This window comes from Phoenix dactylifera, unplaced genomic scaffold, assembly GCF_009389715.1.
Source record: "Phoenix dactylifera cultivar Barhee BC4 unplaced genomic scaffold, palm_55x_up_171113_PBpolish2nd_filt_p 000701F, whole genome shotgun sequence".
Taxonomy (NCBI): Eukaryota; Viridiplantae; Streptophyta; class Magnoliopsida; order Arecales; family Arecaceae; genus Phoenix; species Phoenix dactylifera.
This window is the reverse complement of record NW_024068083.1, coordinates 119,023-133,317: the sequence shown is the minus strand read 5'-3', so window position 1 is coordinate 133,317 and position 14,295 is coordinate 119,023. Positions and strand designations below refer to the sequence as shown.

The window sequence follows — 14,295 nt, the reverse complement described above, 5'->3', positions numbered from 1 at the left end:
TCTTCTGCACCCATACCTCTCCATTTTTCTTTTCTTTTTTTCTTGACTTCTTGAACCATTCCATTCTTAAAAGTAAATGCTCTTCTTCTTCATTATTTTCCTCTGTCATTTCAGCTATTAACATATAATTTGCATGGTACAATAGCAATCTGAATCATTGATCATTATTATTTGCACCTTTCTCCACTTTGTTATTTCTTTAGAGTACAATGCCGCCCCGTACTATCCGATATGTGGCATATTGTACCATACCAGAAGGGGACCAGTAAGAAACTCAAGTTTGGGTCAATACAGGTCCCATACCGCCCGCATCGAGGCGTACCGCTCCGTACCGAGGTGTGTACCGAGACGTATTTGAGGTATACCGAGGCATATCGAGATAAAAATTAAAAAAAATAGTTAGATAGCTATTTCAATACAGGGTACATATCATACCGTACCATACCAAACTAATAAGATACCAGTACAGTGCCCATTATTGAGATTACGAACCTTGTTAAATAACTCAGTTGCTGCTTGTTATACTGTAAACCTCAACTTTGATTGGAGAAATGTATAGATTTCTATGGTTTTGCACTAGAGATATAGCAAATGTTGCATAAAGTATTTTTTCATATTTAAAGAAAGAATAAGCTACCGCAAACTTTTGCAATGTTACTTGGATATTCACATCCAGCTCCAAAAATCTGTATCGGATACGTATCAAATATTTGCATACTTTTGAAATTCTTTGATAACCACTTGAAAATTGGAAAAGAGTTGAACTCTTCCAATAATAAGTTTGATTCTCTAGTTCGATATTAGGAGTGAGTAGGTGTTCTTTTTCGAGATTTGTTAAAAATGCAGGTGTTGAAGTAACTTTGCAAACTATTATTAAACTAATATCCTTAATTTAATTGGGAGGTTTGAATAGAAAATGTATATTGAAAAATCTTAACAAACAAAAGCTTTGCAACCTTTAAATTTAAAGTTTAAACAGATAGTATTTAAAGGTATAGATATACAATTTAGTTAAACATCTCACATATCCTTGTATCTATCTTTTTCTCTCTTATTAAGTCAGACACTTGGATACATGTCCAAATCCAATTCTCGTATCCATTTCCTTGCAAAACTACACTTTTGTCTTTCAAGTTCATGCAAATGTTGTTGGTTCAAACTTCAAAGGTTACAGCAAACTTCATGGTGTGTGACATGCAGTATTACCAAATTATTAACAAGTGCAGAAATCAAAAAGACACTAGAAATATGCTTCTATTGGACTTGGAGATTGACCAAGGACAAAGGTATAGAAATCAGATATCCTTGAACTAATTTTGGAGTTTGAATGGGAGAGACGTATTTTAATCGTGATACTATGGCTAAGGCATATAACAGTAAAGTTTTAGCTTTTAAAGCATTTAAAAGACAGCATGCTTCCAGCCTTTTTCAACAATTCTTAACATAATACACTTAGCTGTAATTCAATATGGAAATGAATAACAACATATAATGATTTATATTTGTAGGATGTAACTACATTCAAAAATTTATGTCAGCATCATCAAGTTGATGGCACTAAGCCTTTCAACTTAAATTCCAAACAAGTTGGATTATTGAAATTTTTTATATCAAGAGCCCCTGAACACCAAAAAGTTAGCATGTAGCATTAAATAATCCTTTGATCCATTTCTTTTTGTAACAGGTGCATCTGAAGGAATAGTATCATATCATATTCTATATTCTGCAAGATTATCATATTTATACAGACACAACTAAGTCAATTACTTTCCTGTCTCTCCTCTCTCTTTTCGAGTTTGACATTTGGTGCAAATCCAACTTTCACTTGCACAAATGTGCCCATGCAATTCCGGCAACATGTGCATATAAGGTTTATAATACCTAGGCACCAGGCATACCTTACTATAGTATAGCACAAAGGCTCGGTTCGGCACTTGCACTGACACATAGAGTCTCACCTCTAACAGCATACCATATGTCAATATGGTGGCATACCATACAAGCAAGCTACTAGTATAGTGCTTAGTACTGATAAAAGTTAATCTAAATTAGTAGTATGTATTACATAATTCAGAAGTAATTTTTAAAATAGAAAACATATATTTCTGAATTTATGATATTTAAACATATTTGTAAATTTAAAAATTATTAAAAATCTATAAATAAAAGATATGAAATATTCATATTATGTATTAGATAAATCAGATATATTTTCTGAGGTAAAAAAAATTATCTTCATCCTAACAAAATTTTGTTATTTTTAAATAATTAATAAACTGACGTACTTGATAAACCCAGAATAGAACCATCAAGAAAAAAGGAGCCAAAGCGTCACATTAATTGGGATTATGGGCCAATGCTCTCGGGTCGGCATCATTGGAAGTACAACTGGTGCAATACAAAGTTCAAGAAAGGAAGGGTAACCAGGTTGAAGCAGCACTTAGCTGGTAGTTACCCTAACATATCTGTGCCACATGCCCACAAGAGGTCCGGCAACTGATGAAAAAGCACTTCGTTGAGTTCAGAGCAGCGAAGGAGAGGGTTTCCAGGAAGACGGAGGTGGACCACCGAGCGTCAGAGCTACCTTCCTATCACTCCAGGGAATTAGAGGAGGCGTCCGCTCTAGATGATGAGGCACAGATCCAGGCTGCCATGCAGATTAACCTATATGATCAGTGGCAGCAAGATAAAGTGGCCAGACATAGGGCTCGATTTGGGCCCTCATACTACGAGTCGAGCTCCGGTTCTACGAGCAGCAAGGCAGATCCAGAGTTCAAAAAGACCTCCTCAATCAAGAAAGCCATCAGCAGAGGCGGCGGTCGTATTGCGTCTATGCTAGGAGCTTTTGATGGCAAAAAGAAATCATCTAGAGAGATTCCACCAGGAGCAGCAATCCATGATTTAGATCCATGTCTTTTTCAGCAGAGATTCGAAGCAGCAGAGGGTTGAGACAATGCTAAAGAAGGATAAGAAGAAGGATATGTGAGGAGCTATTGGATCCTAATTCCACGTCAGTCACATTCCAACGAATGTGGTAGACAATACGTACTATAGGTTTGCCATTTTTTTCGTACAGGCTACCAGTCCCGATGTACATCCTTCAGACCTAAAGAACATCTACGTTAAGCTTCTTGACAATAATAAGAAACTAGAGAAACGGATTGCCTCATACAAGAGCAAGTGGACCACATATGGACTGACGGTGATGTGTGATGGTTGAACCGGTCTTACCAAGCGGAGCATTATCAACTTTTTGACATATGAAGACTTTCTTCCACAAGTCAACTATGCTTTCGATCAGATGCACGATGCCACGTACATCCTTAAATTGATGAAGGTGATTGATCAAGTAGGAAAGAAAAATGTTGGGAATCGTGTCCTAAGACCAATCATTCGATGATTGTAATTGTAAATGAATCAATAAAATTAATAAATGTTATTTGGTATTTATTCATCACCAGTACATCTTCATGAACTCCTGATGTGATGAAGTCCTTAGGACTGCTTTGTGTAATGAAATATGATTTTGTCACACAGATCCTTAAATGTTCATGACCGTATGATATACTATTAACAGGATGATAGTATTATCGGGCGTAGGTCATTGTGTATAATATTTGTTGGTTGTCTTCCAAACTAAAGAGTATAGAGATACTAGTATGGTATACAGGTGAATGGTAGTGTACGTTCACTGAACGTGACCAATTGACGGACTCTCTCTTATCAAGAGTTGTTCCGAGTGGATATGGGTATATGTATCCTTTAGACCTGAGATTGCAACCGGTGGCTTGCAAGCAACTCACTGTACTTTGGTGCTGGACTACCTGGATTTCTAATCCAGCGACGGAAGGTTTCTGGATCCAGTCAAGTACTTGTGGTAGTCAGTTACAGATCAAGATGGGATTGACCTCTCTTAGAAATAAGGGTGAATGCCTTGTGTTTTCAATTAAGTAGTACCCTGGCCAGAAAAAGTCAAATCACTATCACTTGACTTATTGAATTGAAACACATTTCTAGATGGATAGTTTTAGAGTTGACAGACTCTTAACCCGTCTTGGGCATTTGTGGTCAAGAGGATGAATTATATGGTAACCATTGTCCAAAAGGTTCTAGAATGTTGCTTTGCATCTATTCGGCCTATCCGGTCGTCGGATCCCATTGCTAGATGGTTACTTCGATTAGTGCAGGAAGTGTTCTTGTACTACCGGCTTAGGTTCGAACCTGTGAGGTCACACGCTTAGAAGTTTCTGGATTGATCAAATAGCTGATTGACGATTGAAAATCTTCTAGAGGTAAAATAGTCAATGTGATTGACTGATTGCCCTAAGCAATTGTTGCTTGGAGAAGTTAATTGGTGATTGGATCACTATTTAGACTCAATTTGATTGAGTAATAAAGATTGGGCTTGACCAAATTCAAATATGATTTGAAATTGGTAAAACCGTAATAGACACCAAAATTGGTTTAGTGAAAATGTCTAATTTGCCCCAACCAAATCAGATTTGGCTTGAGTCAAATTGGATTGAAATCAATTATGATCCTAGTATGACTAAGACTCCCTTCCCTTTGTGGGACCCACGTCCTGCTTAGATGGGACCCACGTCCTACTTAGGTGGGACCCTCATACTGTATGTGGGTCCCACGTCCTGCATTTATAGGACCCACATACTGTATATGGGACCCACATCCCGACTGCCTGCTCTTAAGCATATTCTTGCTTGCATATGTGACATGTGGCGGGCCTGGACACCTCACACTCTTTCTGATGTCATCCATGACCTCATCTGCCTCATGAGGTCATCCATGACATCGCCCTCCAGGCCACCTCACCCCGTTTGCATGCAAGCCATTTTTTCATTGCAGGACACCTCACCCCTTGCATGTGTGACATGTGTCCTGGCAGGACACCTCATGGGACACCTTTTCTCTCTCCTTGGCCTATAAATAGGCCACCCCTCTTGCTTATGAAGGATAAGAAATCCAATCTGAATTCTAGAGAGAGAAGCTCTGAAGGTAAAAGCCCAAGAAGGAGTTCTTGAGCTATGAAGGTCCATCTTCTTCCTTCTTCTCCCTTTCAGCCATCCTTCTGCTTCCCTGCGAGCTAGCACTCCCCGGAAAGCTGATCATTCCGGAGCCTCGCGTGGACGAGTCATCGAGGCCGGATGCTTGTGCGGCTGCGAAGCATTCTTGAAGGAACCCCCTTCTAAAGGTAAGAGATCTGATCTCTTTTACGGTTGAGATATGATCTCAATCTTCAAATCACAAGAAGTTGTGATTTATGCATATTTATTTGAATCACACAATCCTCGAGATCTGAGGGCTTTGTGATATTTGGTGTCAAAGCAAAGGATTAGTGGAGACTATCCGATTTCCGAAAATTCTCACGCGTGATCGTGTGACGAAGCGTGGCTCTCCACCCGGGGGCTCATGTGATGAGTGCTTTGATAGGCACGCGCAGGTGTCACCCTATGTATTGAGACTGAACCCGCGCCACATGTGATGTGCAATTGAAGACTGTTTTCGACTGGTACCAAAGTCAAAATATCTAAAATATCAAGCATGTTTTGGGTTAAAATGTTTAACCCGTTCTTTCTGCATAAAATTTTCTGAAATTCATGCTTAGCCCTCTGCACGATCACCATCAAAAAATGTCGTACATGTCATCACTGAAAATGGGCCACAATATAAGATCGCCGAAAAAATCTTGATGGAGCGGTGACCACATATTTTCTAGACCCCATGTATTGCACATTGTATAGATCTCATGTTGATGGACATTGCGAAGATTCATAGGGTGCAGCAGACAGTGAAGACAGCCTAAACCATCAGCAGATATATTTATAACCATTCATAAGTCCTTTCACTGATGAAGAGGTATGGAAGGAGAGAGATCTTGAGACCAAGAGTTACACAGTTTGCTACCAACTACGTTGCACTTGATAGCATTCTTGAGAAGAAAGTAGCCCTACGTCAAATATTTCTCAAGTCCCGAGTGGCAGAAAAGATATGCGAGGGCCGGCACTGAAGGGAGCATTGTTGAGGACTTGGTGACGAAGCATACATTCTGGCAGCGGGCCACTACGATAGTCAAGGCTATCAGATCAGTATATGAAGTGCTTCGGGCCGTGAACAACGAAAGGTACCCCGAGATGGGCTTCTTGTATCATATGATGGAGAGGGCAAAAATTCAAATCAAGAAGGTAGAACTGACGTACGCCAAGGAGTACATCGACATCATTGAGCGGTGGTGGGACTACTAAATGGATAGAAACTTGCATCTAACAGGTAAGTAGGAACATTGAAAATTAGACTACACCTGTACTTGTACAATTTTGCCAAGATAATAACGAACTTCATCTGTAGCATACTACCTGAACCCTCGGTTTTAGTACACCACAGCTGGAATCAATATGGATGACGAATTTTTGGTTGCTCTGCGTAATGTGATTTACAAGATCGCGCCAGATCTAGAAGTCGCCGTCCTATGTCTAGAAAAGGTAAGTTAACTTAAGTGACATGTGTAAGTTAATTGATATCTTTAATTATTAACATATTACAACACGGTACTTTTTCATAGGCCAAAATATTTAAAGAGGGCACCAACAACTTTGAAGTCTCCATTGTTGTCGTAAGTAAGAAAAGTATGAATCCAGGTATATTACACATCAGGAGAACATTTATCTATTGTTAGATGGTTACTAATATGATATTATCTTATATGTAATTTTCTTCAATATTTTTGCGGCTGAATGATGGATTCATTTTGGTTTGTCCGCAAAAAATCTTAAGTGAATAGCTATCTAAATCCTCTTCCAGACGATCTTCTCGAGTGGCTGTAAGCGCAACTAGTCCACCTTTGCCCTCATCCACAACAAGCAGAGAAATTGTTTGATATAGAAGCGCTTTAACGACCGTGAATATGTTTACTAAAATCTGAGGTTGAGGCTGAAGTGCATTCAGGAGTAGAGCTAAAGTACATAAATTCGATCCATGGTGCTTCGTTGATGATAAGGATGATCTTATAATCGGATAGCTTATGGGCTAACAATAGAAGCCAGAGCTTGATGAGCGAGGATTGCCTCAACAGCCGGCCAGTTTCATAACCAGCAAGGCTAGGATCGATGCAGAGCAATGGGCAGAGCAATATTCCACATATCCTTCTAGCTGATCACCCACAGCTATAGGAAAGCCGGTCACCACATGACTTCTTGTCTGAGACATCCTCTTAGAGATATGATCGAGAGATGCTTAGATGAAGCCATTACACTATCCAGTCGACACAGTCAGGAGGGTGACATGCATCCTTCTAATATAGCTAGGCAAAGGGGCACGAAGGGTAAGCAAACAGCGAGTGGCACGAAGGATAAGAAGACAGCTGCCCAGCACAAAAAAAAAACAAAAGGCACCTGCAGCCCAGTGGAGTGTAGAGCCAATTCACTCAAATTCAGAGACCAATGGCAATAATTCTAGTGGTTAGATTTGTTGGCCAGGAAGAAAGTGGAGAATATGAGACCATCGTTTATGAGCAGTCGCAGGATGGTCTTCGATTCACCAGTGAGTTCAGTTTATGCATGCTACACATGATAGGAACCATGGTACATGATATAGTGAAGCTCACGAGAATACAATTGCATATAGGAGACGGGCTCCTCGAAGTCACTCAAGAGGATACGATGCAGTTGCAGATGACCTCGCACGTGGAGTAGGATTCATAGATGCAGCCACAGGCAGCCTATAACCCATACGGATAAAATATGGATATGGTGCGTCTGAGGCATCTTTCGAAGGTTACTATCCTACGCAGCTCAGAGCATCTTATGGATCAGATTTTGTTGTCGGCTTATTCTGATGGGCCCCTTTACATCTCTCAAAAGTTAGAGCTTCAACAAGAAATCCAAAAGTGTTTATAACCCGGAGCGCATTTCTTATGAGATGAATATACAAGCTACAACACTGCTTGGTTAGAAGAGTGGATTGATATGCCTCCTGACTATGCTAATAATCTGGATATCTACGAGAGGTATCATCACTCACGAAATTTTAGATATCAATATGTATGTTGAACTTTAAATATATATAATTGGTTATATTATTTTATACTTTTCACCTCACTACTTGATTTGAGAATATTTCATGTTGCTTCTTGTAGCACGTAGCATCTCACTAATCATTTTATATTTTGTATAATTTTAAAACAATAAGATGTATCATTTGGGTTAAACCGGAATCATAGAAACATCAAAAAGCATCAAAAAAAATCAAAAAATCAAAAAAAAATCAAATTAGACTTAAAATCATTAAAAAAGTTCAAAAAGATTAATTACCAATTAAATCAACTTAAAAACTCCAAAAAAATGGATGTGCCGATACGGAATCGGCACGCCCAAGTGTATCATGTGTAGGTACGGTACTGGTTACCAACACGCCCAAGCATACCGTGTGTCAATATGATACCAAATCGGTATCGTACCGATCGTCCACCGACCGGTAAGGGTCTCGGTACCGGTTCGGCCGACCTTGTGTAGAATACTATTTTCCTCTCCATCAAAGACCTTCCTAACATATTGAGCCATTCCAAAATGGTCAAGTAGTTATAGAGTCCAGTTATCAGCAGCCACCTAATATAGATGTTTAGAAGTCTACTTTCAGGGCTAATGGAGCGTCGGGAATCGCTAGATTCTTGGATGTTAAGTTAATAGAAGAAAAAACTGAATCTTAGATCTCTTGGTGTAAGGCAAAGGTTTGAATCCAAAAACAAAGCTGGCTAGACTGATCCAATGCATATGTTATTAAGTTCCCTGCCATAAATAAATGGCTAGGTTTCAAGGCTCGATGGGAATGTGTGCCTTACTTTAAGTTGATGAATGGGGGGTAATAATGAGATAAGCCTACGTAAACTTGGGTAAACTCAAGCTTTGCTCAAATGCCTGCATTATTACAATTTAGTTCATGTTTGTCGTGAACATGAAGGCCTAGCACAAGTTCAGTTCACTAAAAATCAAGCCAACATAAGTTCTTTTATTTTAAGTTTTTGCTAGGTTTCAATTGAAGACAAGAAGGGGCTACCAAGCAATGTTTGGATCAAGCAGCATACAAGGTTAGGATTCAGATAGAAAAAGAGAAAAAAGTGAGAGAAGGAAAAGGGTTCATGAATGAGAGAGAAAGAGTGAGAGCTAGGAATGACATCAGCCAGTGATGCAAAGAAATACATAGGGTTAAGGGATGTCACTACACTCTGCAGTCTGCCTATTCGTGGCTGTGGGAGGGCGAAGAAACCAAGGTTTTGGAAGGGGAAAGGAAGAAGAAAATCAAGGTTAAATTTGTCATGTCCTGTTACCAGTTCAGTAAACATGGTTAAGTTTGGTACTATTCTTGAGCCAATTCAAATAACAACTTGAGATCAGTTCTCTCTTCAAAACAAAGAGTATCTAGGGCAGCAAAGCCCAAAACCTTGTTACCTTTAGCATGGTTGATTGAAGCTGAGAAACTCTATATCAAAATTCGTTGTCTCGGTACCGGACCTCATACTGATACCATCCGGTTATAGTGCCGGTATTGCCCGATACGGGGGTCAGTTCAGAGTATCAACACTCAGTACACCCCCCATACTACTAGTTTGGTACCGGTACAATATGGTACACCGAGTATGCACTGATACCGAGCATTACAACGTAACATGCCCTACATCATTAGTGGCATCAAATAATTGAGCAAACATATATATGATGGGAAGTAGTAACCTCAGACAAAGACATGCCATTAGCAATAAAAATGCTACCGGTGGTGGCAATTGTGACAATTATGGAGAAGTAATGGTGACAGTTTTTCCAGCCAACATTGGACAAGAATTAATAGAGAAACTTGCATTTACAGTATATTGAGTTAACTATAGGCCACAAATTGAACAAGCATAAGCAAATCTCTGATAGGAAAAATCGATAGGTGGAGACATGTCCCTCAGCAAAAAGAACTACAAAGACAATATTGAAGCTGAATGGGCATGTCATTTCACAAATAAGAGGATTTATGGTAGCCAACCGCTAATGGCTCATGATCATAGAGGTAAATTCCCATATATTGCTACCCAAAAGGTACATGAAGAACACTTTTGAATGAACTTATACTCACGAGCATAAACGGTAGAAATGATAAATCCACAATGTAGTCCAAAAAGGTCCAAGCAATGAATTACTTAATATAATATTGTTTAAAAGGAACCAACCAAAAATAATTCAACATGGCTTGATCATTTTATAATGTCAATTCTCTGATGGTCTTCAAACCATCATGTCAAAAATGGTGATATATAGCTCTAATATGACCACCCTAAATATCCCATCCATGATGATAAGATTCATGGAGATGGAAAACAAAGGTCATTGGTCCTTAACATCAAATCCACCAAGTTTACAGGCCACGGATGACGTGAGGATGAGTAAACTCATTGACAATCAAAATGTAAATGTGCGTATGAAGCCAACATAAATCAAAGAAAGGTAAAACTCACCCAAAATTTTTTATGAAGAGCAAAAGCACTCCCAAGATGAAAAAGATAATGCCAAATCATTGCAAGAATACAAAATCTTGACAGGTTTAGTGCAACTAGTAGCTAGCTACAAAAACATGATTAGCAATAATTGCGTTCATAAAATCATAAATAGGTTGTAAAATCTCATCAAATAAGAATTAAATCCAAATACAATTTTATAACTTAGGGGAAGTAAAACAAGTCAAACAAAGGTTCGAAATCTCGATATCGGACAATATACCGGTACCATGTAGGTACGTTGTTGGTAATGCCTAGTATGGGTTAGGTTTGGCGTACCGAGACTTGGTGCACCACCCATATCGAATCTCAGTTCGATACTGATACATTCCAATATGCCCGATCGGAAGAAATAAAACTGCTATAGAAAGAAAAGGACAATGAAAGCTGATTGCTATTATCATCATGCCCAGCCTCCATGCAAGATTAGAAATCACTCGAATGGAGCATAGGACATCAAATTGCTTTCTACACTTTTTGAAGGATTAGAACGCTATAGTTTTAATATACAAGTAAAATACCTTCAAGTGACAGAACCAACACTGGTTATACAAGCAATTAAACAAGATTGCTTTGGAAATTGGCGGTCCATAAAGTAATCCATAACACACTATAGTGAAGCCTTATAAATGAACAACGAAAGCCCTCTATACTAATTGCACAGCAGTTATCCATATAATGACCAACATAAATGTACTATATATATGTATTTATACATGTATGTATGTACTACGTACGTATGTATAAAATACATACAAGCATGCGTACATATGTACAAATAAATATATGTGCATAAAAAAGGCACCCATAAAGCATAGTAGGCTATCAAAATCACATAGTCCATACTTCTTTGCAGCAGCATTAATTTTTACAAGCTCATCATTTAGTCATTATTTCATTAACCATAATCCACAGTTCCACACTTTATATTTTAATATTAATATCATAGAATACAAAAGTGACCCTCCCCTTCACTTTTGGAGGTGTTGGGAAAGTATCTAAGGTGTATCCGATAAGTATCCAAAGTGTTTTTTTTTTATTTTAAAAAATAGGATACTTAATACAAGTATCTAACACATATCCAAGAAATACCCAGGAAATATTGGTATCTAATCTAGATGCAATACGGACATGCAAGGTTCGCTGTACCGGTCGGTACCAGTCGGTACCAAGCGTACCGTACCCGTACCGATGGATACCGGTATCGGTACACCAATGTCGGTACGGTCGGTACCGAGCGTACGGTACCGTACCGACACTCCGTACGCCTATACTAGTGCGGCACCGGTACGGGGTTCGGTACCGGTACGGCGAACCTTGCGGACATGGCATCTGATTTAAAGTATCCACGCTTCCAAGGAGGATACATACCTCCCTTAACAGCCAAGCTAATACATCCTTTGATAATTATTCTATCACTTCAATTGTACAAAATTTATTAACGTTTACCTCAAGGTATGTCGAACCAGTATCGGTGGCGACCCGGACAGAGTCGGTACCGGTTAGGGCCGTACCGAACCAGTACCGACCCGGTCCGCCGCACAGGAACGCGCCCATGCGGTTCCCAGCGTGCACGGGCGCGCTGCCCCGCCCTCGCGCGGGGCATGTTTCCCCCATCTCCCCTGCGTCTCCCCTGTGTTTCCCCGCGTTTCCAAGGGCGAGGCCCTGCGCACGGGACGCGCGCGGCCGCGTCTTTTTCTTTTCTTCTTTACTTTTTCTTTTCCTTCTCTCCTTCCTTCTTCCTTCTTCCTTCTTCCTAATTCTTCTCCTTTCTTCTCTCTCCTCTCTTCTCCTCTCTTTCCCCCTCCTCCCGCGAGCAAGGAAGGGCGAGCGCCCCGATGAGGATCACCCTGATGAGGCCCGGTACCGGTAAGTCTTCTTCTTCTCTTCTTCTCCACTTTCTCTTCTTCTTCTTCCTCTTCTTTCTTCCTCTTCTTTCCTCTTCTTCTCCGTGCGCGCAGGCGCGCTGCCTCGTGCGTACCGGTGCGAACCGGACCGGTTCGCACCGGTATGCAGCGCAAACCGGTCGGTTCCGGTCCAGTACCAGTATGGTACGTGCTGAACCGGCCCGACGAGCCGGTTCAGCATACCATGGTTTACCCTTAACAGCATGAATTTTTTGTAGTATACAAGAGGCCTATGTTCTAAATATTGGTAATAACATATTTTGGGGTATTGGCTCTTTGATGAGCTTGACATTTTTTTCTCAAGACCAATTAACTAGTTAAGTTTTATGACATTTCTACAGAAAATCCAATGAGGTGTATGATTAAATGTAGTTAAAAATATTCATAGCTCATGTAGTTTTCTAAGTATGTGCAATTTAAGTGTGTGGCTTCCATGCCTATTCTGGTCAAAAAATGGAGAAAAAGCATACATATGCTTAAACAAAGATCTAGAAAGAAGCACACTTGATCAAGCTGACTGAAAATGCTATGGTTACTATTGCAAGTTGCACTTTCCATTTGGTCCTTTAATGAAAAATAAGCCATACCTTATATGCAAATGTAGAGTGTATTCTCCCTTGGGAATCTTCACATAATTAGGGTACACATCACCAAATGCATATACTCGCTACACAAAGACAACAACAAATAAGTTAGCTCCTCTTCCAACTATACATAAAAGGAATTCACTTGTAGAACTAGTGTAGAACAATTCTATGTACTTATGGTTCGATATAGGTCTAAGTAAATTTTAAAAAACTCATAGTTTCATGCAAAACCCAGCTAAACTCCATAGAATTAAGGTAATAAATTAGATTAGCATAAGTAGAACATATGAAACAATATTTGTCATTGTTGGTTCTTGCGATTCCCAGCAAAGAAAGCAATACCATCGCAAACTGCTTGGTTCAGTCAATAAAATAATATTTGTCACATAATCAGGGTAGACATCACCAAATGCATGTACTCGCTATGCAAAGACGACAACAAATAAAGTAGCTCCTCTTTCAACTATATACAAAAGGAATATACTTGTAGAACTAGTAAAGAACGATTTTAAATACATATGGTATGATATAGGTCTAAGCATGGTCGGCAAAACCGTCCTGAACCGCCTGGTTTGGGGCATCTCGAGCCGTATCGGCCGTGGACTGGAATGGTTCCGGCGATGAAAACGAAACCGAAGACGGAGGCGGAGAAGAAGAAGGAAGAAGAGAAAAAGAGGGAGAGCAGGGGAGGGAGGGAGAGGGAGAGGAAGAGAGGAAGGTCGAGGCCGGCCGGTGGAGGTCGGGGAGCCGCCGCACGGAGGACAGAGCCACAAAAGAGTAGCCGGAGGAGCCCCTTATATTTTTGGAGTTTTTAAGTGAAAGTGAATGAAACAATGGACTGAAAGGGGCCCCTTTTATTTTTGGAGTTTTTAAGTGAAAGTCGGCAAACCCATTGCCGACTTCACTTATTTTTTTTATTTAAAAAAAATTAAGTGAAGTCGGCAATGGGTTTGCCGACTTTCACGTAAAAACCTAAAAAATAAAAAGCCCCCCTTCGGCCAAACAGAGAACCAGAGCAGAGCTCTTCTTCCGCAGCAGCCCACGGCGGCTCCCCGGCCTCCACCTCCGCACAGCGGCTCTCCGCCAGCCTCCCCCTTCTCTCTTTTCCTCTCTCGTTTTTCCTCTCCTTCGTCTCTTCTACTATGTCGGTACAGGCCCAACAGAGCACAACGCAAACCCGTATCGATCCATGCCGTCGAGCAACCGGTCCGGAGCCTGGTGCCGGCACAACAAAACATGGGTCTAAGTCAATTTT

At 40.1% G+C, this 14,295-nt stretch overlaps 1 protein-coding gene across 2 annotated transcripts in view; it reads right to left on the bottom strand.

The window, feature by feature from the left end:
• Positions 1-14,295, bottom strand: part of LOC103719383 (tripeptidyl-peptidase 2) — an 88,637-nt gene that overhangs the window by 16,125 nt on the left and 58,217 nt on the right. For both annotated transcript variants that reach the window (XM_039120067.1, XM_039120068.1), the window contains exon 23: positions 13,041-13,120. In XM_039120067.1, coding sequence (XP_038975995.1) covers positions 13,041-13,120 — 80 coding nt within the window. The remainder of the gene's footprint in view (positions 1-13,040; positions 13,121-14,295) is intronic.